General features: G+C 61.8%; 1 protein-coding gene across 2 annotated transcripts in view; it reads right to left on the bottom strand.

The window, feature by feature from the left end:
• JAKMIP3 (Janus kinase and microtubule interacting protein 3) overlaps nt 1-26,774 on the bottom strand; it is a 68,371-nt gene that overhangs the window by 18,972 nt on the left and 22,625 nt on the right. For both annotated transcript variants that reach the window (XM_064595478.1, XM_064595479.1), the window contains 10 exons: nt 26,510-26,753; nt 17,736-18,233; nt 11,486-11,701; nt 9,997-10,116; nt 9,287-9,433; nt 8,395-8,526; nt 4,381-4,416; nt 3,536-3,595; nt 2,411-2,542; nt 1,238-1,366 (listed from right to left, as the gene is read on the bottom strand). In XM_064595478.1, coding sequence (XP_064451548.1) covers nt 1,238-1,366; nt 2,411-2,542; nt 3,536-3,595; nt 4,381-4,416; nt 8,395-8,526; nt 9,287-9,433; nt 9,997-10,116; nt 11,486-11,701; nt 17,736-18,233; nt 26,510-26,644 — 1,605 coding nt within the window. In that variant the 5' untranslated portion in view covers nt 26,645-26,753. The remainder of the gene's footprint in view (nt 1-1,237; nt 1,367-2,410; nt 2,543-3,535; nt 3,596-4,380; nt 4,417-8,394; nt 8,527-9,286; nt 9,434-9,996; nt 10,117-11,485; nt 11,702-17,735; nt 18,234-26,509; nt 26,754-26,774) is intronic.

The raw sequence follows: 26,774 nt of genomic DNA, 5'->3' as shown, positions 1-26,774 counted from the left end.
CAGTGCAGGCAAGGCCCCCAGAGGGTCCAGGCCGCCCTCCCTGGAGCTAATTTGCTCTCACGGGGTCCCAGCCACAGGGCACTTCATTCCAGTACTCCTGCTCCCTGGGAACAGCTCTGGGCAGATGAGAGCACTTGGGCCAGCTGGGCACAGGGTCTGGTGGCCCTCAAGCTGAGGAGGGCAGGGGATCCCCTGGCCTGGCCCTGGGTTCCTCTTCAGACATCAGCGGACCCTGGCTCTCCCTCCCCTCCCCTCCTCCAGCCTCCACCCTCCTAGGGCCCAGGTGATACACATGAACCTGGAGGGAGATCAATTTGCTGACAGGGAGTAGGCCGAGTGACTCTCCAGGCAGCGAGGATGGATGTGGCAAGGGGACCCCACTGACACTGTGCCCTGCTTCCAAGAGTCCACGCTCAGCCGGGCAGCTGGAGTCCCAGGACCAGCTGACTGGCCCCTTGCCCTGTATGCTAGGGACAGAGTTGGCCCCCAGGCCCCAGGGCAGCTGGGCAGGACAGCCCTTCAGGTATACAGGATGCAGCCCATCTCCTTGTGCAGGGCATCCCCTCTGGCCCTGGCAGGGCAGGCCACATGTCAGGGAGCAGGGGAGGGGGCTCAGGGAGGGCAGGGCATAGCCCCCTGCCATGGCCTCCCCTGGTGGCCAGCGAGGGCACCTGTCAGCCCCATGTTCCTGCCTTTGAGGACGGGGCATGAGCGCCTGGGCCAGGGTCCAGGGAGGCAGGGGCAGGAGGGGGACACCTACCTGTTCCCAGCAGGGCCTGCCTGGTGAGGCTCAGGGTCAAGATGGGCACAGCAGCTCCGGTGTATTGGATGAATGAATGATCTTGGCAAATTTCCAGAACTGAGCTGCAACGCTGGCCCTTCCCCATCTCTGAGCCTCAGCTCCAGGAGAGCCCCCTAAGAGCACCACTGCACGGTTTGCGAGGAAGCAAACTTCCCCTTGCCCACCAGCCACGGTCCCCAGAGGGGACACACGTTGCTCTCCGAGGGACCATCACTCACACCTGTGCCTGGGAACACTCTGGGAGGCCCCACCCACCCCCAGGCCAACATTGGTCCTTAATCGCCTCAGGGAGCATCAGCAGGCACGGCAAGAACCGTGGGAGAGAGGGCTTGGCCCGGAAGGTGAAGCAATGCAAGTGTCCCTGCCAAGGCCGGGGGTCAAGCGGGGAGGAGCCCAGAGGGAGCTGGAACGTCGTGGAGTAGAAGTCAGTTAGACCTTAACTTCTCGCTCTGCATCCAGCGTCCCTCCGACCTGCTCCTGCAGCAAGGCGTAGGCTCGCTGCAGAGCCTGGTACTCCATGGTCAGCTGCCGGAACCTCAGCTCGGTCTCCTCCTTGGCCACGCCCTGGACAGGTGCACGGAGATGCAGGCTTACCTGGGGCCGCGGGGAGGTGAGCCTGGAGCCCCCCCCCGGGGAAAGGCCCAGCTGGCTGCACTGAGGCCAGGGTGAATCTCAGGGGCCGACAGCCAGGCCAGGGGCTCGGCGGGGGCCCCATCTGCCCCCCAGATGTGTCAGGTGAGACCTAGACCAGGGAATGCTTCTCCTCCCCACCCCCACCTTCCTGCAGAGATCCCTAAATGCCTCCTTCTGGCTACAGGGACACCTGCTGCCCCAGACAGAAGGCAGGGTGGTGCTGCGGCCTTCCCAGGCCCCCCTGGACCCCAAAGCGCTTGCTTCTCCAAGAACAAGGCCTAGGTCTGGTATGAAGGGTGGCTGCGCCCAACAGTGACCGGGCCCAGGAACCCTAGCCTGGCCCCCGCTCCCCCTGCGCTCCTTACCCCCAAGGCTGTGGCAGCAGCTCTGCTATGATGTCTTAGGTCTCTAAGTGGGTCCCTGGCCATGGGTCACCTGCCCGGATCAGCCAGGGCAGGCCCTATCCATGGCCTTAGTGCCCCTGGGCCTGTCAGGGCCGCAGACAGCCTGCTACTCCTTGTCCTGCAGCCACAGGGGCCAAGCCAGTGAGACCAAACCAAGCCCAGCTTCCTCCCACATGCGGGGCTCAGCCGGCCTCCTGCATCTGAGGACGGTTCCTTCTGCAAGAAGGGCTGGTGGGGAGGTCAGGCTGGGTGGGCTTTATCAGAGACAACACTATTCTGCACTGCCTGTCACCCTAATGAACACCTCGGCGTGGCCCTCGGCGTTGCTGCCAGCCTCCCCACCCTGGGTGGTTCAGACCCCCTGGGGCAGCCCTTTGAGAGGCAGGGAGCCCTCTGTCCCACTGTATGGAAGGATATGAGCACAGGCTACTGGGGGGCACAGCCAGGGAGGGCCCCCAAGCCCACTGCTCCAGGGGGCAGGCCACACAGCAGAGCCCCACGTCCCCGACCCTGATCCTCGCTGCCTCCAGGCCCTGCCCCAGCCTGTCCAGAAGCCCCTGTGGGAGGCTACCTCCTCCAGGTCATCGTCGGGGGTACATGGAGTCTGGTCGGTCCTGTCTGTCTGATAAGAGATGGAGGAGCCATCGGATTCCAGGGAAGCCTCTTCGTCATATCCAAAGAAGGTCTCCACCACAACCGGCTTCTGGCCAAAAGGAACTGAGTTAGTCCAGACATGGACCCGCGTCCCCTCCTCACCCCATGTCCACCATCCATTCCACCCAAGTCCCTCCTGCCAGTGTCCCCGACACTCTCCCTAACTCCTGGCCCAGACCGTCATGGGAGCCTCCTGGGTCCTCCCTGTGCTGAAACCCCAACGGGCCCCTTCATGGTCCAGCTCATGAAGGTCGCCTGTCACCCAGGCTGGAGGGCACTGTGGCCAATGGTCCACGCCTGTCAACCAACATCCTGTCCTTGGCTGCTGAGCCCATCTTGATGGCTCCTGGCCTTTATCCCAATTGCCTGGCTTCTCCCCACTCCTGCCTCATGGAAGCGCCGGGACGGTGGGGGGCCCAGGTAGAGAGGGTGGGCCTCCTCCAGCTGGTCCACTCTTAGGACTCTGCACGGCCAGGCTTCCAGGCCTCCAGAAAATCTCTAAATGCTCTGCAATAATCCCGAGGAGAGAGAGCCCCAGCACCCTGTCACTCCTTCCATGGGCCCTTCCGGGGGCCAGATGCGCCAGCATTCGTGCCTGAGGAGTATCTCCCAGGCTGCGTGAGGAACACCCCCCAGCATTCGAAAGCCAAACAAGAAAACACATGCATTTTGCATAAAGCAGAGCACTAGTTATTGTTCTCTGGGACTATCTCCTGAATCTCCTCTAATACACACGTTTATGGAAAAGGATCCTGCTTCAGATTCCCTGGGGGCACAGGTCAGCCAGGGCGGAGCCGCGTGGGGCCAGCAGTCCCCCCTGCTAAGCCCGCAGTGGGGCGGTGGTGGTGGGGGGGGGGCTGTGCGAGGCAGGCCTGCAGGCCCCAGGGCAATGCAGGAATTCTAACTCCCAGGCCCCGCAGGGGAAGGCCAGAGTCCCAGGGCTAACCCCTCCTCCTTGCTGTCACGAGGAACGCCCTCGTGTTAAGTGGCTTTTAGAAAACATACATTCTGTGTACACATACATCAACACCGTCTCCTTTACCTTGGGGAGTTTGGCCATTTTCTTTCTTTGCTTCCGAAATCTTAAAAGCTTATCTCGCTCCTGCAAAAACCAGTGGAAGAGATTTTCTGAGGGGTGAGCAGCTCCGTTAATGTTCCCGCGCAGTCATCGGCACGGACTTGGAGGGTGGTTTCTAGATGGGCTACTGTCTGCGTGGTCACAGACGCGGCCCTGCTCAGGAACATTGGCACTGAAGGGGCAGATGGCGCGTGGTTTCTGCTTGCGCTGAAAGGGGCGATGGCCCACGTGGGCGGCTGTCGCCCCACCATGCTCAGGGTGCTCCAGCCTCCTCACAGTGTGTGGCTGGGGGGCAGGCTCTGAGCAGCCCACACACAGAAATGGGAATCCGAGAGGGACCAAGGCCAGCCCTGCTCTGTACTCTCTGAGCAGATGTCTGGAGAAGCGGCAACCCCACACAGCTGGAAAGGGACCCTGCAGACACGTAAGGAGACCAAAAACCCGTTTCTCCCCAGGGAGCTCCACTGAATTTCCATGACCCTGACCACGTACCAGCCACGCTGAGACTGCTAGACCACGCTGGCGGGGCAGAAACCCGTGGTGGGGGTCAGTGCTCCAGGGAGGGCAGCCACCCCTGAAGAACGAGCAAAGCTGGGTGCTGGCTCCTGCAGGTGTCACCAAAGGCCACCTGGGGCATCTATCTGACCCTGACGGATGGGTGTTCGCAGTCCCATGGCAAAACCTTTGGGCAGGTAGCATGTGTTGGTACAGCCGCCTCTGTCCGGACTAGAAGGAGCCACCAGCACCAAGGGTCCCAGGGACAAGTGCACGGGGCATTGGGTGTGAATGTAGGAGAGAGAATTACTTACTAGCACACTCTTCACGTAGCCAGCGGTTTCCAGGGTCTAGGGAGACAAGAGCTTGTTACAGAGCTGGGAGCACAGACCTGCTCCCCAGGAGACCCAGAGCCTGGCGGCTGCCCAGAACCTCAACTCGACCGCTTCCCACTGCCCGGAGAGGGGGCATCTGACCTGGCCCTCATGGTCCCTCCTCCCTCCCTAAGCTGACCTCCCAAGGGCACCGGGAACCTGCAGGAGCCCCCGGGGGCCGTCGGCTCACGGCCAAGGGCCTGTCACCCGCCTTGCAGAAACTGCAATAACGCACAGTCGCAACTGACCAAGATTTCGTCCTTTTCCTATACTCCCCGACCCCCCATAGGTTCTTATACACGTGGGGATGGACGGTCACTGTGCAGTTGAACGAGACAAAAGGTCAGCTCGCAGGCACAGTCAGGGAAGGCTGTGTTGGGGAGACCCCACCCTGCAGCCCGTGCTGGGCAGTGGGACCTCCTGTTACTTTGGAGGCAACTTCAGTCATCAAAATGAAGCAGGCCTTGGGGCCCTGGCCGGCTCAGTCAGGGGAGCATGTGACTCTTGATCTCAGTGTCTTGAGTTCAAGCCCCACAATGGGCATAGAACTTACTAAAAACAACAAGAAGACAGGCCAGGCCCGCACTTCTGGGCCACGAGCCACACCAGCAGGAGAGACACTGCTGTCCCTTCTGCTGCCTCTAGAGGCCACAGAATGACGAAGGCAACTTGCTCTGAAATGACCCGAGGGGACCCCAACAGGGTAACTAGAAGAGGGTTTGGTGCAGGACTATTTTCAACAGTGTGCTGGGGGCGTAGTGGCCATAGGGACAGGGCAGTGTTAAGGGACGGGGCCCTGAAGAGCCTGTCCACGGCCTAATGCCCAGCACCTGGGCCTGGACCTTCTCTGGAATAGGGTCTCTGCAGATGTGATTGAGTCGGGGATCTGGAGATGAGACTATCCTGGATTAGGGTGGGCAGGAGAGAAGAGGAGGGACACAGAGAGCTGGCCCGCGGAGACAGGCGGGGACCGGAGTGAGAGGCCCACAGCCACCAGAAACGTCCCCGCGGCAAAGGACGGACCCTGGCCTCGCGCTTGCGGAGGGGGCGCGGTCCTGCCGCACCTTGACAGGATTCTGGCCTCCAGACCGAGAAGAGGTCGCTGTGTGCTAAGTCCCCAGGTGCGCTGCTCTGCCCCGGGGTCCCAGGAGCTAACACCGCGGCACGCCGTCGCTGAAACCCCGGGTCCAAAGCGATGAGGAGACGACGCAGCTTTAGAGGGCCACTCAGGCAGGACCGCGGTGGAGCCCGCAGGGAGGGGCCCGGGCAGGACGGGGGCAGAGGGAGATGGGAGGGGAGGGGCCCGAGGGGCAGGAGGGGTGGGGCCCGAGGGGCGGAAGGGGAGGGGCCGAGGGGCGGGAGGGGAGGAGCCGAGAGATGGGAGGGGAGGGGCCGAGGGGCGGGAGAGGAGGGGCCGAGGGAGATGGGAGAAGAGGGGCCGAGGGGCGGGAGGGGAGGAGCCGAGAGATGGGAGGGGAGGGGCCGAGGGGCGGGAGAGGAGGGGCCGAGGGAGATGGGAGAAGAGGGGCCGAGGGGCAGGAGGGGAGGAGCCGAGAGATGGGAGGGGAGGAGCCGAGGGGCGGGAGAGGGGGGGGCCGAGGGGCAGGAGGGGTGGGGCCCGAGGGGCGGAAGGGGAGGGGCCGAGGGGCGGGAGGGGAGGAGCCGAGAGATGGGAGGGGAGGGGCCGAGGGGCGGGAGAGGAGGGGCCGAGGGAGATGGGAGAAGAGGGGCCGAGGGGCAGGAGGGGAGGAGCCGAGAGATGGGAGGGGAGGAGCCGAGGGGCGGGAGAGGGGGGGGGCCGAGGGGCAGGAGGGGTGGGGCCCGAGGGGCGGAAGGGGAGGGGCCGAGGGAGATGGGAGAGGAGGGGCCGAGGGGCAGGAGGGGTGGGGCCCGAGGGGCGGAAGGGGAGGGGCCGAGGGAGATGGGAGGGGAGGGGCCGAGGGGCGGGAGAGGAGGGGCCGAGGGAGACGGGAGGGGAGGGGCCGAGGGGCAGGAGGGGTGGGGCCCGAGGGGCGGAAGGGGAGGGGCCGAGGGGCGGGAGAGGAGGGGCCGAGGGAGATGGGAGAGGAGGGGCCGAGGGGCAGGAGGGGAGGAGCCGAGGGGCAGGAGGGGTGGGGCCCGAGGGGCGGAAGGGGAGGGGCCGAGGGAGATGGGAGGGGAGGGGCCGAGGGGCGGGAGAGGAGGGGCCGAGGGAGACGGGAGGGGAGGGACGGGAGGGGTGAGGCCGAGGGAGTGGAGGGGAAGAGCCGAGAGATAGGAGGGGAGGAGCCGAGGGGCGGGAGAGGGGGGGGCCGAGGGGCAGGAGGGGTGGGGCCCGAGGGGCGGAAGGGGAGGGGCCGAGGGGCGGGAGGGGAGGAGCCGAGAGATGGGAGGGGAGGGGCCGAGGGGCGGGAGAGGAGGGGCCGAGGGAGATGGGAGAAGAGGGGCCGAGGGGCAGGAGGGGAGGAGCCGAGAGATAGGAGGGGAGGAGCCGAGGGGCGGGAGAGGGGGGGGCCGAGGGGCAGGAGGGGTGGGGCCCGAGGGGCGGAAGGGGAGGGGCCGAGGGAGATGGGAGAGGTGGGGCCGAGGGGCAGGAGGGGTGGGGCCCGAGGGGCGGAAGGGGAGGGGCCGAGGGGCGGGAGGGGAGGAGCCGAGATGGGAGGGGAGGGGCCGAGGGGCGGGAGAGGAGGGGCCGAGGGAGATGGGAGAAGAGGGGCCGAGGGACAGGAGGGGAGGAGCCGAGAGATAGGAGGGGAGGAGCCGAGGGGCGGGAGAGGGGGGGGCCGAGGGGCAGGAGGGGTGGGGCCCGAGGGGCGGAAGGGGAGGGGCCGAGGGAGATGGGAGAGGTGGGGCCGAGGGGCAGGAGGGGTGGGGCCCGAGGGGCGGAAGGGGAGGGGCCGAGGGGCGGGAGGGGAGGAGCCGAGAGATGGGAGGGGAGGGGCCGAGGGGCGGGAGAGGAGGGGCCGAGGGAGATGGGAGGGGAGGAGCCGAGGGGCGGGCGAGGAGGGGCCAAGGGAGATGGGAGAGGAGGGGCCGAGGGGCAGGAGGGGTGGGGCCCGAGGGGCGGAAGGGGAGGGGCCGAGGGAGATGGGAGGGGAGGGGCCGAGGGGCGGGAGAGGAGGGGCCGAGGGAGACGGGAGGGGAGGGGCCGAGGGGCAGGAGGGGTGGGGCCCGAGGGGCGGAAGGGGAGGGGCCGAGGGGCGGGAGAGGAGGGGCCGAGGGGCGGGAGGGGAGGAGCCGAGGGGCGGGAGAGGAGGGGCCGAGGGGCGGGAGGGGAGGAGCCGAGGGGCAGGAGGGGTGGGGCCCGAGGGGCGGAAGGGGAGGGGCCGAGGGAGATGGGAGGGGAGGGGCCGAGGGGCAGGAGGGGAGGAGCCGAGAGATAGGAGGGGAGGAGCCGAGGGGCGGGAGAGGGGGGGCCGAGGGGCAGGAGGGGTGGGGCCCGAGGGGCGGAAGGGGAGGGGCCGAGGGGCGGGAGGGGAGGAGCGGAGAGATGGGAGGGGAGGGGCCGAGGGGCGGGAGAGGAGGGGCCGAGGGGCAGGAGGGGTGGGGCCCGAGGGGCGGAAGGGGAGGGGCCGAGGGGCGGGAGAGGAGGGGCCGAGGGAGATGGGAGAGGAGGGGCCGAGGGGCAGGAGGGGAGGAGCCGAGGGGCAGGAGGGGTGGGGCCCGAGGGGCGGAAGGGGAGGGGCCGAGGGAGATGGGAGGGGAGGGGCCGAGGGGCGGGAGAGGAGGGGCCGAGGGAGACGGGAGGGGAGGGACGGGAGGGGTGAGGCCGAGGGAGTGGAGGGGAAGGGCTGAGAGAGATGGGAGGGGAGGGCCCAGGGGTGGGAGAGGAGGGGCGAGAGGGGCGGGGCAGGGACGAGGGGCCGCGCCGAGGAAGACGGGAGAGGAGGGGCTGGAGGGCGTGGCCGACGGAGATGGAGGGGGCGCTGGGGGTCGCGGAGGGACGCGGGGGCCCCGCCGAGGGGGCGCGGGCACCTTAGAAAGCTCGTCTATGAGGTTCTGCTGCTCCACAATTTGAAGTTTCAAGAAGTCAACTTCTCTCTCGTCTTGACTTTGATCCAGGTCGTTTAAGGAGCTGGGTCTCCTGATGATCCCGGCCCTTTGTCTCTGCAAAGCCAACCAGACCCGGTCACAGGGGTGGGGCGAGGGGTCGTCGGGCGGCGGGGAGCGCGGGTGCTCCCTGCCAGCGGGCTCGCGCCGCGCAGCGCCGTCTCCCCGTCTGCTCGGGCCCTGGGGGCGCGCGCGGGGCGAGTCTGCACCCCGAGACCAGGCGGCGTGAGCGGCCCGCCACCGCACACCCCGCCGCCTTCCGAGCTGAGCGTGGGAAGGAGGCATTTCTGCAGCGGGGTGCGGGGAGGGGGGAACACCCCGCCCTCCTCCCCCACTGGCCCCCTCACAGCCCTCCCCTTCCCCCGCCACGTCGTGCCGAATGACCCTGGCTAAACTAAGAAGGGACACAGGAGACTGCGCGGTGTGGTCTGCTGGCTCCTTCCCCTCCACGCAGGTGTTCTGGGGCTCTTCCTACCTGGGCCTGAGATTTTCAGAGTCAGCAGATGCGGGGTGGAGCTCCTTGTGTTCGACTGGGCAGCAGGCCTGGGGCTGACCTGCCCAGTGACCTCCCCGCCCGCTTCTGCCCAGGCAGGTGCCCACGACCTCTTCCCTCCAGTGCTCAGACCCTCACCTGCCGCCTCCTCTCCCAGCCAGCGCCCAGGTGTTTCCAGTCCCCCCAGTGTATGTGAGACGGGGCGGGGGTGGGGGGGGAATCAAATGATCAAGACTTTCACGTGAGAAGTTCAGGGGGTTGTTGCTCACTGCTGGTGGGGGTGGGCAATCCTCCTGGCCCCATGGACCAGGCAGGGCCCCTTACCATTTCTATGTTCTCCTGCGTGACAAATTTTAACTTGTTTTCCATCCGACGTAAAGTATGGGACAGATCTTCATTTTTCCGAGTGAGGCGTTTGTTTTTATCCAGCAATGGCTTGTACTGACTCTCAGCTTCCCTTAAGCGCTTTAACTGAAAGACAAAATTAATCACACAACATGATTTTAAGTGTAACGCGGAGCCAACAATCCCTGTACAGATTTGGCAAACCAGCCAGAACACGCTCTGGCTCCAGCAAAGGGAGGTGGTCTGGGGCCAAGGCCCTATTTTGCCAATAAGAGCTGCAGTAGACTCGCCTGGCCCATGACCCTTCAGGGCCCTTGGAGAAGCTCTCACTCAGACACAGGTCACCTGGAAATTCCAGTGCCTGTGAGGAGTGATCGTGATGGCTTCACCGAGGCGGGAGGGCTTCACTCATCCCAGACAACACGCAGGACGGAGGGTACTTTTGCTCAATAATATGGAGCAGGGATCAACCAACCAGTGCCCGAGGCCCACATCCATCCCCCCCACCAGGTTTTGTTCATAAAGCTTTATTGAAACAGCTGAGAGGCCTGTATGCAAACCCTGCCCTTGGCACCATCATTCCTCCTTTCCACAAGGAATTTTGGAGGTGGGCGCCTTCTGCACCCTCCCCCAGCAGCCATAGACCCATAGGATCCAGATCTGCGTGCCCCTGCCCCGCTGCCCCTCACCAGCTCATTCCTTTCTTCCGAAAGCAAGGCATTTCGGTCCTCCAGCTTCCGAATGATTGCACTCAGCTCTGCAATTTTAAGTTGGAAGCGCCGAGCATCCTTTTCATCCAACTGCTGTTCCTAAAACAAAAATCAACTGCAAATAACTGTTCGTAGACACAGGCATAAAAACCTCTGCAAATCCTAGCGCACCATGGAAAACAAAGCAGTTCTGCGTCATGATCGCCCATGATTGCACATGGCAGATGGGTGGGTGCAGACCCTCCCAGGGACAGGTGACCGATGGCTGACCACCATGGGCACCGCAAACCGCACAGTGGGGACAGAACGAAGGAGCAGAAATGTCCGGGATGTGCAGAGGTGGAAGGCCAGGGCGGCTGCTGGCTGCAGATTTCGGGAGGGGTCTGCCCTGCGAAGGAGGTGGGGTCGCGGTTTCCCTAGTGTGATCATGTGAGCACAGGAAAAGTTGTTCAACTTAAGACTTTCAAAAGATGGTTTCCCAAGAGGTGTGCTCCCTCACATTGAGATTCTATAAGGTCACTTTTGAAACCTCTGGAACCTCATTCAAAAATCAGTGGAAACATTTTGATCCAGTTTCAGAATCTCTCTGGAGTTAACACAATCCATCGAGTGCCAGAGCAAGATTTAATCCAGTTAAGCCATTTATAATCAGATTATAAAAAATTATTTTCTATTCTTGAAATGTCGCTGTCCTCGGGCTGGCTCAGCTCAAACATTTTGTCCTCAAAGCAAACAAATGTATGTCCGGGAAGGACACAGGAATGGTTCCTCATTCAGCAGGTGCAGGAGAGGCTAGGGAGCAGGCCCCACAGGACCTGCACTGAGGGTCCATGGAATTTAGACTCCCCTCACCCCGGATTACCCAGAACCACTCCAGAGGGCTCTGAATGAGGAGCAGCAATGAGGAATGAATGATGTCACAGCCCTGCAGCTGCTGGCTGTCCCCACACTGTCACGGCAGCCTGAAGGGGAGCAGAAGGGTGGCACGGTCACACAAAAAGCAGGTGGGGGTGACCGGTGGGGGTGCGGGCGATGGAGAGCCAGGAGCCCGTGCACATGGAGATGGAAGCAGTTCAGCCTCATCCCGGTCGCCCAGGATGGGAACCAGGACCAGCAAGCAAGGACCCTTAGCCACCTGGGGGCCTGGCAGCTGCAGGTAGGCTCTAGCCGGAAGCCTTGGGGGGCCATGGGGGGGGTGATCAAGTGAAGGCCAGTGCTGTGCCATGCTAGCCAGAAGGGAAGGAGACAGAAGTCTGCTTGTCCTCCGGCCAAGCCGGAGAAGCCGAAGGGTCCGGGGTCCGGCTGGTGGGCTGCAGACACGGTCAGCGTCCCCGGGGCAGGAGGTTCTGGTTCTGGACTCTGCACCTAGGCTCTCAACTCCCTGGGGAGCTGCCTGAGCAGGGCCACAGAGCCGCGTGCAGCGCTGTCTGTGACTGGGTCACCGGGCAAAGCGTGGGGAGGTGCTTACAGGGCTTCCCGAGTGGTCTGAGGCGTCTCCTGCACCGCCTGCATAAGGAAGTTCCCGTCTGGGGCTGCCCAGGTGCCGATCAGCCTCTTTGACCTGGGACAGCTGCTCATCTAGAGCCTCTTTTTGGAGCTGTAGTCTCTGAGCATGCCCGGCTTGAACCCCTAACTCTCTCTCCAGCACGAAGACTGCTCTGTCTTTAAATTTTATCTCCTCCATCTACAAGGAGAACAGAACACAATCACACAGGCAGGCAGAGTACAGATCTGCAGTTACCATAGAAACAGGGGGAGGAACCCTTGGAACCAGCATAGGGAGGGTCCCCGTGGCAGCGGCCCTGCCAGTGCGTCTCCGGGCTCAGAGACCGGATGCAAAGCAGGTCGCCCTGGACCAAGAGCCCCACTGCTCAGGCCGCAGTATGATCCCCCCCGGACCCCCCCAGCCAGGCTGACCTCTGCTCTGCTGGTTCAGTTCAAGCTGGTGCAACTGAGACTCCTTCCTGGACTCTGTGCATCCCTCCCCGCGTCCCTGTGCACCTGGCAGGACCACCCTCTTTAGTGCTGGACTGCAGGGGCTCCTGGGGGCGGCCACTGGGGGCTGGCATTGGCTGGCGGGTCCACAGAGCCCATCTCTAGCTCCTGCCTTCTGCTGTATGTTGGGCAGGGCAGGGGATTCCCCGAGTTCCTTGAACCCTATCCATAGGAGAGTGTGAGGAGCAAGGTCCGTCCTCCAGCAGGGGGGCTATGGGTATGAGAGGCAGAAGCTTCTTGGTGCCTCTTTCCTCTCCTCTCTGAGGGGCACCCAGCCCAGAAAGAGCCGGAGCCACCGTTCTTATCCTTCTGCACCCTGCCTCTCCTTGCGCCGAGGTGTGGACAGACAGCAGAGGTGCTGCCCGACTGTTTGCCGGCAAAGCTGCATTTTTAGTTAATCTTGCTTTGAGCTAAGACTTGGAGGAGGGGTTCTCCGGACAAGTCAACTCCAGACTAGAGGGCAGGAGCATCCGGCCCACCCAGGCCTCTGCATGCCCCCAGGCTAGTGGCTGTGAGGGGTCCACGGCTCTCCCCACTCTCCCTAAAGTGCTCAGCCTCCTGACAGCTGTAAGACGGCCCTCTGCACGCGGCTGCCACTTGCCTCCGAGCCCCTCGTCCAGGCTGCAGAACACACACCCCCTCCACCCATTCTTCAGATGGACGGACTCGGGGGGTGCAAGGGGTCATTACAAACGGTGCTTGATTTATAAGATGACTCGGTTTAAAACGTATTTTCAAACAACGGAACAGGATGGGACACTTGATGCTTCCCTTGCTGTTTAAGGCTAAATAATCTAATAAATCAGCCATCTGCTGAAGTCAGCTTGGAAACAAAGAGATGAGATGTCTCATTAGCCCAGATCACAGAATTCACAGGCAAGCGATGAACTGAACAGAAGAAAAGAAATCCTTAATTGCTAAATTCCCATTTACTGGAGCACATAGAAACACACTGAATTAGTGAAAGCAAAGGGGCCAGTAAAATATAATTGTGTTGCTATGTTCTGGGGTCTAATGACACTCACACTCAGACACTTTAAAAACATCACTCTTCTTTCATCAGGAAACCAGAAAATAAGATCCCACTGAAATGAGCTCTTTAAGCAGATGGTTTGGACCAAAAAGCAGACCTCCCTGAGACGTCACCCGTCCATGTCATGTGCTGCAGCCAAGTGGGGTGACCGGCTCACAAAGGAAATTCAAGGAAAGGTGCTTTCATGCAGGGGCAGGATTTGATTTTGTCAAGGTGGAAAGTCACTTTAAGATCAGCGACAGTGAAATAAGTCAAGCAGAGAAAGTCAATTATCATATGGTTTCACTTATTTGTGGAACATAAGGAATAACATGGAGGACATTAGGAGAAGGAAGGGAAAAATGAAGGGGGGGAATCGGAGGGAGAGATGAACCATGAGAGACTGTGGACTCTGAGAAACAAACAGGGTTTTAGAGGGGAGGGTGAGGGGGGATTGGTTAGCCTGGTGATGGGTATTAAGGAGGGCACGTACTGCACGGAGCACTGGGTGTTATACGAAAACAATGGATCGTGGATCACTACATCAAAAACTAATGATGTATTGTATGGTGACTAACATAACATAATAAAATTTTAAAAAAAAAGGTAATTTCTAACCATACATTTTTTGAACAGTACAAAATAAAATAAAATAAAATAAAAACGGGGCGCCTGGGTGGCTCAGTCGGTTGAGCGACTGCCTTCGGCTCAGGTCATGATCCCAGGGTCCTGGGATCGAGTCCCACATCGGGCTCTCCCACTCCCCCTGCTGTGTTCCCTCTATCGCTGTGTCTCTCTCTGTCAAATAAATAAATAAAATCTTTAAAAAAAAAAAAGATCAGCGACAGTGTCCCCAGGAGGTCCTCCGAATGCCACGGGGCTCTGCATGCAGTAGGCAGCAGATGCCCAGGGCGGGGTCCTACAGCTCCCACCTGGAACGCCCATTTGTGTAGGGGGGCATGCAGGCACATGATGCAGGCGCATGATGCAGACACCCCGCTGAGGTGGAGAAAAAGCTTTGTCCGGTCCTGGGGGGCCCCCACCTCTACAGGGAGCTCCCCCACCGCTCACCCCCACCCCCCATAGCACCCACACATCCCATACACCCCCTCACCCCCATGAACTCCCCCACACCCACCCCCTCCACACCCCTCTCTCCCAGTTACAGAAGGTGTATGGAAACCAAGGCAGCCCTTGGGGTGGTGTGTGCCCAGGGGAGGATGCTGAGGCAGAAGAATGGCCCTTGTGGAGAGGAGAGGATGCCTCGCACACCCTGACCCGCCCCCTGCAGTCCAGAGCAGGCTCCGCACAGATGCTCAGAATGAGAACCGCTATGCGGAGCCTGGGAACCTGCATTTAAAGTACCCTAGTGAGCGCCTGGCTGGCTCAGTTGGTTGAGCATCTGACTCTTGGTTGAGGCTCAGGTCATGATCTCCAGGTCTTGGGATCGAGCCCCTCGTCCTCGGGCGCCAGCCTCAGCGGGAGTCTGCTTCTCCCTTTCCTTCTGCCCCTCTCTCTCCTCATGCTCTCTCTCTCTCTTTCTCAAATAAAGTCTTAAAAAAAAATCTCATTCTGGACTGTTTGTCACTTGTGCATGAAAATACAACTGATCTTTTGCATATTGATCCTCATCCTGAAAACCTGCTGAGCTCTTTTAACGGTTCTGGGGGTTTTGTGGTGAATCACTTGGGGTTTTCTACAGACTCACGCCACCTGCAAAAAAGACAGTTTTAAATCTTCCTTTCCAACCTGATGTGTTTGGTTCCATTGTTCTGCCTTCTTGCCCTGACTCGAATTCCTCGGTGGGAAAGAGAACAGAGAGAGGCCCCAACACAACGCAGAATCTCTCGCAGCCTGCCTGTCCACGAGCCCCATGAGGGGTCTGGGATAACGGGAGCGCAGTGACTGCAAGGAGCAAAGGAGCATAGCCCTTGGAGGGAACCGAAGAAAACTCTTTCAAGGCCAGTTTTCGTGGCCACCCTCCGGGAAATGACCCGCTGCTATGTGTCTGAGCGCGAGGGGGGCAGAGACATGTTCGCTCCGGGAAGGAGCGCACTGGGGCATTTGGTATATGACGGCGGAGAGGAAAAGCTGCACAAGGAGTTAGGAGGCAGCGTGGGGGGCATCTCTGAGAAGCCAGGCTGCAGAGCAAAACTCAGAGGCCCAGCGCCTCACTGCCAGGCCGTCTGAGAGCAAGACGAGGAGGCAACAAGCATCTCCTGAGCTGGAGACTGTGCTTCCAGTTAGAAAAGGCTCCCGACCACCTGGCGTGTGGTGTGAACAAATGTTCCAGGGGACGCTCTGGGCGCAGGGAGACCCCGCAGCTTCGGGGTGCGGGTGGGAGGGACCCAGGGAACAGGGAAGGTCAGGAATCACATGGTTTCCACTTACTCACAGCTACGCAGAAGTTAAAATACAAGGCAGAGATAGCTTCAAATTCCGGATGGAAAGTTTCTGCAACTTATAATTCCCACCCCGGTTGAAGCATGGAGCGTGGAATAAAAATGTCATACGTACAAAGTCTCACAAAATCTATCTCCCACACTCTCTGTTTCCAGGATGTCATTCGAGCACTTGTTCCACCAGGAGAAGAAATCATGTGTCAGAAAGAGGAAGACGCAGGAGGATGCAGCCCAGGAGAGGGCGGGGGGCCCCCAGGGTGGCGGGAGGTCAGGCTTGCGGCGGGCTCAGGGGGAAGCAGCCCCGCGGGCGGATGGAGGGCTCCAGGAGGGGCGTCCCAGGAACAAGGGAAATGGGCGCCTGAACGTGTAGACTGCTCAAGGCACAGATGCCCCTCCTGGAAATTCAGGGCTGAATTCGGAATAGGCACGTGGAAAATTAAGCAAATGAAAAACTGAATTCCAGGGGAAACAGAAGTACGTACAACAAAGGTAATATAACTGCGGGTCTTTTGTGAGTAACAGTAACGCAGCAATAGTCGTGCAGATAGTGAATACGCACTTAAGGCGAGACAAAGTTCCCAGCATCCTTGGGACCCTCTCTTGCCCCCGAATACCCTCGGCTCTGGACCCAGGATGCTGGCTCTGTGCTCTCACCTCCCTGGCTGGGCTGAGTGGGCCGTGGCTGGGCCCTGCCCCCCCCCCCCGGGGGCCACCCTGCTGTCCCGTGCCGTCACCCGCCCCTCCCCCAGGGCCCCAGCGAGCACCTGCCATCGTCGCCACCCCGCAGGTCTCCCCTGACATGGCCCACACCTTCCCGAATCGGCCCCTCACTAACAGGAGCTGAGTTCTCCCGTGAAGACCTGGCCGGGACAACTTAGGGGTAAGCGGGAGCAGAGAGGTAGAGGGCCAGGGATCTGGGGGAGGCAAAGGAGGATCAAAAATGGAGGTATCAAGAAGTAGAAATTTGGGGGCGCCTGGGTGGGTTAAGCATCTGCCTTCGGCTCAGGTCATGATCCCGGGGTCCTGGGATCGAGCCCCGCATCGGGCTTCCTGCTCCGCAGGAGGCCTGCGTCTCCCTCTCCCACTCCCCCTGCTTGTGTTCCCTCTCTCGCTGTGTCTCTCTGTCAAATAAATAAAGGAAATTAAAAAAAAGTAGAAATGTAAGCATGTTTTTGAGAATGTGGCACAAAATCCAGAAGAATCAGCCAGAAGAGCTGCCAGGACCTGCCCCTGGGGTGTCCACTGCAGGGCTGGGGGCAGCACAGGGACCTGCTGGTTTTGTTACAGGTGCTCAGCTGGGCAGACGGGGCCACAGGCCAGCAGACGGTGAATCCAATCGAGATGAACAAAGGGGCCACATGGAGCTGGGCAGTGAGCACTGACCGTCCTGTCCCACCGTCCTCCAGCTGGCCACACTGGCTTCCCTCCCTTTCCCGGGCAGAAGAGGAGGGGAGGGGCCGTCTTGTCGTGGAAGGAACCCCTCGCTTCTCACAAGTGCGCCTTGGTGGCTCAGGGCAGCCTCAACACATGGCTTAGGGTTGAGGGGGCACGGAACGGGGGATAGTCCGGGAAAGGAGAGGGGCTGTTCGGGTTGGGAGTGTTTGGCCCCGTGTGCACATCGCGGCAGAGCTGTGTTGGGCTCCCAAGTCGGGCTCGGGTCCGGAGAATGGCTGCACCCCTTGTGGGAAGTACAACATGGCGGCATGACCCGGGGCAGTCTTTGGAAACCAGAGCCCAGAGAAGGAGGGATAGGTGCCCCGGGTGCATGGCCGAGCTGGTTGGAAAGCTTGCTGCATCCCATTCAGGGGATCCCAGGGGTCCTGAGTGGGACCAGCAGCAAAGCCAGCTAGGTCCTGACACAGCCCATGACAGGGGACACAGGGCTCCAAGGTAGGGCACCATTTCCCCCAAATTACTGAGGCGGTCCAGGCCCCAAGGGATGAGGAGAATCAGGCACAGTCCCTCACAAACCCTGAATATCTCTTCAGCTCCTTCGCTCTGGGTCTCTGAGGACGTCGACTCCATGGATGCCAGCCACGGGCAGCGGGTGTCCGGAGCCATCCCGATGCCCCAGATGAGGCTGCCAGCGTCTAGCCCTTCCTGACCGGATGGTGGCAACTCCCTATGGTCCAGACGGAGAGGATGCCTTCCCCTGTGGCACCGACATCAGGACGGCCTCGGGGGCCCATGACCTTCACCCGTGGGCCTTCTGGTCTCACCTCCTGGACCCAGTGAGCTCCCACGCCCCGCGGCCCCCCGCCCCCAGCGACCCCGCCAGCACCCCTCCCCCACGCCCCGCGAGCACATACCAGCCTGCGGATCTCCCGCTCGCACTCCTTCTTGATGCGGGAGATCTCCTCCTGGTGGAGGTGATACACACTCCTGATTTCCGCGGCCTTGATTTTGTCGGCCTGGACCGCGATGGTCAGCGCCTCCTCCACCTGCCTCTTGGCCCCCTTGAGCTCCGAGATCTCCTGCTGCATTTTTATCTTCTCCGCCTCGAAGCCCTTCTTGGCCTCCTCCTTCGCCTCGGACAGCAGCACGATCTTGGCCTTGTCGGGGGCGCCGTCCCGCAGGCTGTGCAGCAGGGCCTGCAGCCGCTGGTTCTCGTTGTCCTTGATCTTGATGACCCTCAGCAGCTCGGCCTCGTGCTGCCGCAGCAGGGCCTCACGCACGGCCTGCAGCTCCTTCATCTTCTCCTCGTGCAGCTTCGTCTTGAGCTCGGTGAGCAGCACGGCGTTCTTGTGCTGCTCGTGCTCCCGCACCTGCCTCAGCTCCTGGTTCTTCTCCCTCTCCACCCGGCTGACCTGGAAGACAAGAGCACGCCAGCCCGTTGGTCCTGAACCCGCCTCTGCGCACGCCTAGGGACCAACGGGGGCAGCTTTGCGATCCTTCCGGCAAAGCTGGGAGCTATCTTCCCTTCGAGAATGTCTCCTTGCGGAAACCGAATCAAGCCTTGCGGGTGGAGAGCGTGAACACACACGCCTGGGCGTCCGTGGGGCTGGAACCTGGAAGGGAAGGTCACAGACACGCAGGTCCACAGAAATCTGCTCTGCCACCTCACCCCTGGCCAGGCCCAACCGTGCCGCGAACACCCAATGGCTGCCTCGCCAACGAACCACCGGGAAGAAGGTGCGGGATGCCCTTGGGCATGGGCCTCCAGCCCAGATGACGGGGTGTCCCACTCACCTTCTCTGACGTTCTTGGCCAATGGGGAGACCACTCTAAGCCACAGCACTCTCTGTCTACATGACGTGTAATGTCTAGATTTGGGGAAACACTCAGATTTTTGACTGAATCTCATTTTCATCTCGAACATAACCTTGGCTCAATGACCACACCACCCGCACGTGGCAGGCAGTGGTGCTCAGAACCTAACGTCGGGGGGAGGAGTGGCTGACCTGCCCAGGGTCCAGGGCTGCAGGTGGCCCTTCGCCTCCCTCCCCACCTCTGGGCTCCACGGCACCTCGTGTGGGGCTGGCATCCTCGATCCCCTCCTTCTCTCACGCACCCCTGCAAACCGAGCTCCAGAGCCGGCTCCCCCCTGCTGCCCACTGCAGGCAGCGTCCAACTCACCTCCCACCACCCACTCTCCACAGGAGGAAGAGCTGCAGGGGTGAAGCCCCAGCCCAGCCCTCTCCTCTGCTTCCAGTGCATTCAGAGAAAGGGCAGAGCCGGGGAGCCCTGGTGGGCAGACAACCCCCGCTATGCCCTCCCTGCCGGGGCCCCTGGCACCCCAGCTAGCCACTTTGGGTTCTATTCCCCAGGGTGATAAGCTCTGACCCTCGACCCAGGGCAGGCCCACCGCCCACCCCCCAGACCGTGGCCGGCAGCCCCCAAACGCCCAGCCCTGCCTCCACACACTGACCCCACCACTTGGTGCCCCTTTCTCAGAACAACCCACCCGCCCCCCAAGATGGATGGATGCCTTATTCATCCCTCTCTCCGGGGCTGTGGTGTCCCTCCCCCGTCAGAGCAAGTATCCCGGGACACACAGAGAGAGGGAGGCCACGTCTGCCGCATCCACAGTTACTTCCCCATCAGGATGTGCATGTGACCTGACTCACTCAGCTGGTGCTCCCAGCTGGTGGTCCGGTGTCCAGTGGGTCCACCCCAAGCTGCCCTCAGGACAGCTTGGATCCCACAGTGCTGGCACAAATTCTAGTCACCGAGCTCTGTCTTTGGGCCTTCCAGGCCCCTGACGACCGCCCAGGCATCTGCCCGGCAGTCAGCGTTCCCGCCAAAGAAGGGGGCTGTTGCTGAAGCCTAGCGCACAGGCATTTAGTCCTTTCCCATCGAAGATGAGCTGCCCTTTCTCCAGTTCAAGCTGAAGACGTGGGAAAGCAAGATGTCGATGGTGGTTCTCAGTCATGTGGGGGGGGATCTGTGCTCTCGGGGGGCCACTGCTGAGCCATTGCAGCCCCCACTGTGGGGTCGGGGGTCCCGCAGCTGGACGCGGGGGAGCCAGACGGCCTCTTGCATGGGAATCAGAGGAGGGAAGAGCCACGTTGCCACAGGTGGTCATAGAGCAGGTGTTTGTTGGAGCAGGAGGCTGGCGAGGACTCTCAGAACCGGGCAGGGTTTGGTTCTGATGGTGGTCCAAGCCGCTCAGAGACAACAGTGCCCACACCTGACACACACCTGCCCTTCTGAACAGTGCCCGTGACGGTCCCTGCCGCACACGGGAAGGGCTGGTGAAAACTCAGACCCACACCAAGCGCCCTGCCCTGCATGGTCCAGTATGCCGCAGGCAGGTAGAAGCAATGGGCTCAGACGGAGCAAACGGTGGCCGGTGGCCCCTTCAGAGCCCGGGTCCTCCGCCACGGCCCCCGCAGTTACTGAAGAAAGATGCACAAAGCACACGGCGCTCCCAGGAGACGCTCGCTCACCGCAGTTCTGAGCAAGATGCACTGAACGGGAAGACCAGCCTCTCTGCTTCCTTGGGCTCCGAGGTGCCCCATAAACGCACTGCGCTCCCACCTCTGCGGTCCGCCCCCCTGTGTCTCCCGCAGTGGGCTTTCCTTTCCCCTGAAGCTCCGCCCACACAGGCCCGTGAATTCCTCCCATCTGGTGTGGGCTGAATGGCCAGGCTCCAAGCTTCTGATCAACTTCCCCTGCGTAGCTTCCGTGCCTCCGTCCCCTCACACGGAGACTCTGGTTCTCGAGGAAACCGGGGGTGACGGGGGAGAACATCCCATAATTACTCCCTTATCCATGCGAGACTCGCAATCGCTCGGAACGCGACGAGGTTGACCAGGCCTCGCCATCCTCAGGTTTTGTTCAGAAAGAAGCTATGTTCAGTGCTACCCACAGTCCTCGCAAAAACCGTGGAGCTGGTGACAGGGGTGGACCCTGGCACGACCCCCAAGCCCCACACCAGAGGAGGGGGTCCCGGCACGTAAGGACCCCCCCACCCAGCCGGCCATTCAAGTGGCTCGGACCTGCTCCGGGCACACAGGGCCCACGGCGATGGGCGCTACCGTCCCTCTCCTTGGTCAAGACCAGCTTCTACACTCAGGCCAGACCACAGCCCCACGAGGATGGCCCACGCTGGGCCCCGACCCACACAGGCACTCACAGGACAGGGTGGCCACCATCCGCAGTCCTGACCGGACGTCCCTAAGAGGGACCGATGTGCTGAACAGCAGAGACAGGCTCCGGGCCAGGGCGCCAGGAGACGGTCCCCGCCAACCAGCTCCCGAGCGGAATGGAGATGCGCCCGGGGTCTTACGAGCTGTTGCACGAGGAGCGTAGGCCACTGACTCACGGGGTGCGTTAGCCGCCGAGATCGTGTCACTGACTCAGACTGCCGAGAAAAGGCACGTCTGTAAGAAGCCCACGCAGCGCAGCCTCGGGCCCTGCAGGTGGGGTCCTGCGTTCAGACTGCCGCACTGGTCAGGCCCGACACGCTGACCACGCAGCCACGAGTCCTGCGGCTCATCTCACCAGGGGCCTCGGCACCCCGGTCCACACCCGTGTATGGTTGGAAGCAGCCATGATCCTTTATGGGGCCACGAAACGTTACAGCTCTCAAATAACTGGTTAACAGATTTGCTCAGAGGTTTATGGAATTTTAAACTACGTGAGCAAACAGCGCCGCTGGGACCCGGCTTCCCTGCATCAGGTGAGCCCTGTCCCAACGGAGCCACCCACAGACCCACCTTTGCCGGTTCCTTCAGGTCATTCTGGTCTCCTTCCAGGGCCACCTCCTCTGAGAGGCCCCCCTTGATTGTACCACCGCCAGCATGACTGCTTGCCTGGCTTTACCTGGCCCAGACACCTGGTCCCGTTCCTGGGTGTCTCCCTCCCCTGGGACACGGCCTGGGGGCACAAGGGCGCCCAGTGTTTCCCGAGTGGCTGTCTGTGGCCTGGGGAAGCGGGGAAGCCCCTTCCCGGTTAAAGCAGAAGCCGCTTCCTGATAGCAGGTGTAAGGCTTGCTGTCCATTCCTCCCACCCAGTCCCAGGGGTGCTCATGAGCTGGGGGCACAGATGCGGGCGGGACCCCGTGAGTGCAGGCCGTGGGGGCTGCTCTGTGCCCGGACTGGAGCCGAAGCCTTGGCGTCGTGGTGGAAACACGGGGCCTTAGGCACCAAGCTTGTTTCTACCTAGTTGTCCGTGGTCACCTCCCAGTACCCCGCTCTGCGTAACAAACGCTGAGTTCTTTTCCATGCAGCTCCCGCGAGGCCTGCCATGTCAGCTCCTCTCCCTGCAGAGCTGGCTCCCTCTTTCCAGAAGGTTCTTCACCAGAGATGGCCCCACTTCAATCTCCTGACAGAGGGCGGGCAGCAGGAGAGTCCTGTTTTTATTTAAAGCATTTCATTCTTTACTGTCAAGTCTCCATTCACTCAAGTATCCCTCGTGATAAATTAACCATTGGCCTGAAATCCAAAGCGCTAAGCTCGCAGCGGCTACGTTCACTGGCGTCTTTCCATGCTTCGCAGGGACCTTCTCTACCCTGGCAATTGCAATCTGCAAAACGAGATGTTGCTGCTGCAGAATTTTGCCGGGAATTCCTGATGACGGGTGGGCGCCGTGTGGGGTGTGAGCGCGCTCCTTGGCCTCCACAGACTCCCACCACCCAGCCAGGTTTGCGGGTGGGGACGGGTCCTGCCGGCTCTCCCCAGACTTCTGCCCTGAGGTCCAGAACCAGGCCCTCCTCCTCAGGGGCTTCCAGAACAACATCTGCAATATGCCGAACACCAGACAGAAATCTCCGATCCCACGGTCTGGGTATGGTCCGCGGATTTGTCCAGCAGTTGCAAGACATTAACTGTGATACATGTAAAGATTTCGGGACTGGTAAGGACAAAGCTGTTGACAGTCATGATGACGGGATTCGTGTTTCCCATCCCCCGTGTCCGCATGACCACAGGCGGCCAGGACTGGTGGCATTTTGTGGTGAGGGTATTGCACTGGGTGAGCAGACAGACGGCTGCCACGGCCCCGGCAGGAGACACCTGCGCAGGATCCCAGGTGAATTTTGTTGACCGACCTGGTTGCTGGGGAGACAGGAGAGTGCAGGCGGGAACTGGAAAGGGGCCTGAGGGGCGTTTCAACCCCCGAACACCCTGCTCCCAGCTCGCCGCCCCGGCGGATGTGGGGACGGAAGCTGTGAACCCTGGGGGCTCCTGGGTGGTGCAGACTCTTGGTTTCAGCTCAGGTCATGATCTCAGGGTCGTGAGATCGGGTCCCACGTAGGGCTCCGCGCTCAGCGGGGAGTCTGCTTGTCTCTCCCTCTCCCATTGCTCCTCCCTCTGCACACACACTCTCTCTCTCTAAAATAATTAAATAAATCTTAAAAAAAAAAAAAAAGGAAAGGAAAGAAAGAAACCATGAGCCCCACTGGCATGCTAGGGACTGCTGAGCAGCTCCTGGAGCTGAGCCCACGTGGGAGCCCGCTCCGCCTCCCGCCCGTCTCAGGAGGCCAGCGCCACATCCTCAATCCTGCGAGGACGCTGGGGCCAGGGAGGTCCAGGCCTCTCAGTGGCTGTGGGGGAAGCCGGGCTTGGACCAGCCCCACACGAGAGGAGACAGAAAGGACAGTATGTCTGTGAGGGTCTAGAACTTTTCTGTTTGAATCTCGAAAGACAATGGCATGTGTTAGGTCTGGGTGGTGGGTACCCGCCTGTCTGAAATATTACCATCTCAGACACACACGCGAACACGCTTTAAAAAAAACCAAACTAGAATGTTTTAATGATGCTTGGCGGGAAGGTGCAGGTCTGGCTTGGAAGTGGCAGTGGGAGCCCAGAGGTGGTGGGGAGGGGGGAGCTCGGGCTCAGAGAATGTCCCTGGCTCTCAGTGGCCACGGCGACCTCAGCAGCTCCTTCCCACCTTCTGGACTAGCAACAGGGGCTGGAAGGTGAGGAGACAATGAAGAACATTACCCTCTATGCCTCCTGGAAGTTTCTTGAATGTAGGAAATCCCGCAGTCTGAGACTGGCACCTCCCTCGGGCCCATGGGGCTCTGCTCCCTGCACCCCCTCCCGGCAGCACTGCCAAGAGCCGCAGGGGAGACGGGCAGCACCAGGCGGCTGAGGCTGCGGGGAAGGCAGCTCTGAGCTGTGATGCTCAAAGCTGCTGGCTTAGAGCAGACGTCCTGGGACCCCGGGAAGGGCTCCCGCAGGGCAAGGTGAGTCCCAGGGGCAAGGAGTCCCGCAGGGCAGGGTGAGCCCCGCAGGGCAGGGTGAATCCCGCAGGGCAGGGTGAGCCCCGCAGGGCAGGGTGACTCCCACAGGGCAAGGTGAACACCACAGGGCAGGGTGAATCCCGCAGGGCAAGGTGACTCCCACAGGGCAAGGTGAACCCCGCAGGTCAGGGTGAGCCCCGCAGGGCAAGGTGACTCCCGCAGGGCAGGGTGAGTCCCACAGGGCAGGGTGAGTCCCGCAGGGAAGGGTGAGACCCGCAGGGCAGGGTGACTCCCGCAGGGCAGGGTGAGACCCGCAGGGCAAGATGACTCCCACAGGGCAGGGTGAGCCCTGCAGGACAGGGTTTGGCTGGCAGCCGCATTTCTAACAAGTCACAGGAAAGTGACGCGCAGCGAGGTCTGGAACCCGCAGGCTGGGGGCCTCACCACCCACAGAGGTAAATTTCAGCCATCTTGTAAGCCATGGCGACTGGGATGTCTGGGGGAGCGTGGTGCTCTGGAAGGGCGCTGGTGTGATCCTTGCACACATACGCACACACACGCACACACACACGCACACACACTCGGACCCAGCTTCCTTGCACGTGGACTCAGACATGCAGACAAGGATGCTCGCTGCCCGGCCGCTGTGCCAGCCGAACATTGGGAACAGCCTGGATGGGGCGGCAGGCGGACGTGGGCAGGTCGGCATGGGAGGAGAGCCAGACCCACTCCAGTGCTGCACGCGGAGCAGTTAAGAAGAGACCAGAGCACCCGGTGTGCGGCCTGCTGTCACCTGTGCGGCGAGGAACCGGGACTGGGGCCTGTTCTTTTGTTCCAAGAGGTCAATCTTCCCAGAACATAAATAACAACAGGGCCCGGGCTGCAGGACCTCGGCCGCCAGCCCCAGGGCCCTTGCACGGCAGCAAGAGGGCACAAGCTCCACCCCTGCCCGCCCGCCTTGGCGCTGGTGATGCGCCCCGAGCCCGCTCCCTCCCACACCCCCACCCCGGGCCGTTGCGGGACAGGTGGGCTTCGCTGAAAGTGCACACAAAGGACTACCATACCCATGCCCGTTACGGGTCTGTAGATGAGGAAAGTGCCACACCCCAATGGCCACGTGTCGTGCTTCTGAGCGCTGGACGGACCACGCTCTCCCAAAGGGCCTTATCCCAGTGCTGACCCACGGCGCTCGTGCGTCTGAGGCTCGGCCCACAGCCGCGGTGTGAATGACCTCGAGGACTCCACGGCATGTGGGAGGACTCTGTCCTGGGCCTCAGGATGTTTGCACGTTCGCCCCCGGCTCCCCCAGGCCACGTGTCTGGGCCTCTGGGTGCTGGCCCTGCTGACGTGGTGACCGCCTGACCCAGAGCAAGTGCTGAGGCCAATGCTCCCTGACTCCCTGGTCCCAGCCGGGGCCCGGTGGCTCCGACTCTCCTGCGGGCCCACAGAGGAGGCCTGGCCACGGGAGTGCCATGTGGTCGCTGGGACAGCAGCCTATGGTATCCGAGCTGCAGGCCCATCCCCGGGGCTCCTTGAGCTACTCCTCCCCGGCACCAACGGTCCTGTTCCTGCCCCCTTTGTACGGAGCAGGGACCTTCGGCAGGAGGGTGGGTGACCAGCATGGGCCACAGGCTCAGCCAGCAGACGGCATGGAAACGGGTGGGCGCCGCTGTGTCCTATCAGCGCTGGACTGACGGACAAGGAATCTGAATCTCGTGTGATTATCGGCAGTCATGGAATATGACAGTACTCCTCTTAGGATTTAACCAGGCTGGGTCATGTGGCGGTTAGAGACCCAGCCCCCAACACCCCGACCCCCTCCCCCACCGCCTCCCCGAAGGACTCCGAGCTGGGCAGGACTCCTCCAGACCCACTGCTCGCCACATTCCCAGGCCTCGGGTTGGGGGTGAGGGCAGAGGTTCTGACAGACAGAGAGGACAGCGGGCCAGTGGGACCCCCCCCCAACCCGGGCCTGGCCTGGCACGGAGCAGGCCGTCCCGTGACCAGCCCCTCACGCTCCTCTGGAGACCCCAGCACAAGCCCCGCCTTCCCCGCAGCCTCAAGGACCCCAAGTGCTGGACGTCTGGGTGGAGCTATCTCAGGCCTGCCCACAGGGGTCTGGGCCCTGGGTGTCCACCACCCGGAGGGCCTGCCCCAGCATTTCTGATGGCACCAGGAAGCGCTAAGCCCAGCCTGTTTCCTTTATCCACACAGAGGCTGTTCCACTGTCACCCGCTCGGGGGACATTTCCCAGGATGGTGCCACTGGCCGAGGTCCCTCTGGAGGCCCAGGCACTGAACCAGGGCGGTCCCCCACCTCACGTCCCCCCACGCCCTCACCGCCCTCTTCCCAGAGCTGTCTGTCCCCCGTGGACCCTGGGACCAGCTGGGCAGACCCCGGGGCCCAGGACAGTGTGGAGAAGCCGGGAAGGGGCAGGGGTGGCAGGGGGCCCACCTTGCTCTTCTCCTGCTGCAGCTCGATCTGGATGTCAGTGAGCTTGGCCCGCAGCTCCTCGTTGGCGGTCTGCAGAGCAGCGAGGAGCTCCGCCTTGTCCCCCTTGCCTCGGCCGCCCGTGCCCTTCTTGGACATGGTGAGGGTGGCCCAAGGGGTGCCCGGGGTGGGCCGTGCGTCTCGGCTGGGCTGTCCGCACCAAGCTCCGGCAGGTAGCGCCTTACTGCGGCTACATTTTCTCGCTCACCTGGAGGGAAAGCACACCTGG

The sequence above is a fragment of the Mirounga angustirostris genome, unplaced genomic scaffold (assembly GCF_029215605.1).
Source record: "Mirounga angustirostris isolate CCGP_5_RB_7025 unplaced genomic scaffold, mMirAng1.0.hap1 SCAF_6, whole genome shotgun sequence".
NCBI classification, from domain to species: domain Eukaryota; kingdom Metazoa; phylum Chordata; class Mammalia; order Carnivora; family Phocidae; genus Mirounga; species Mirounga angustirostris.
Note: the sequence above shows the minus strand (reverse complement) of the source record. Positions and strands in the feature narration are given on the sequence as shown.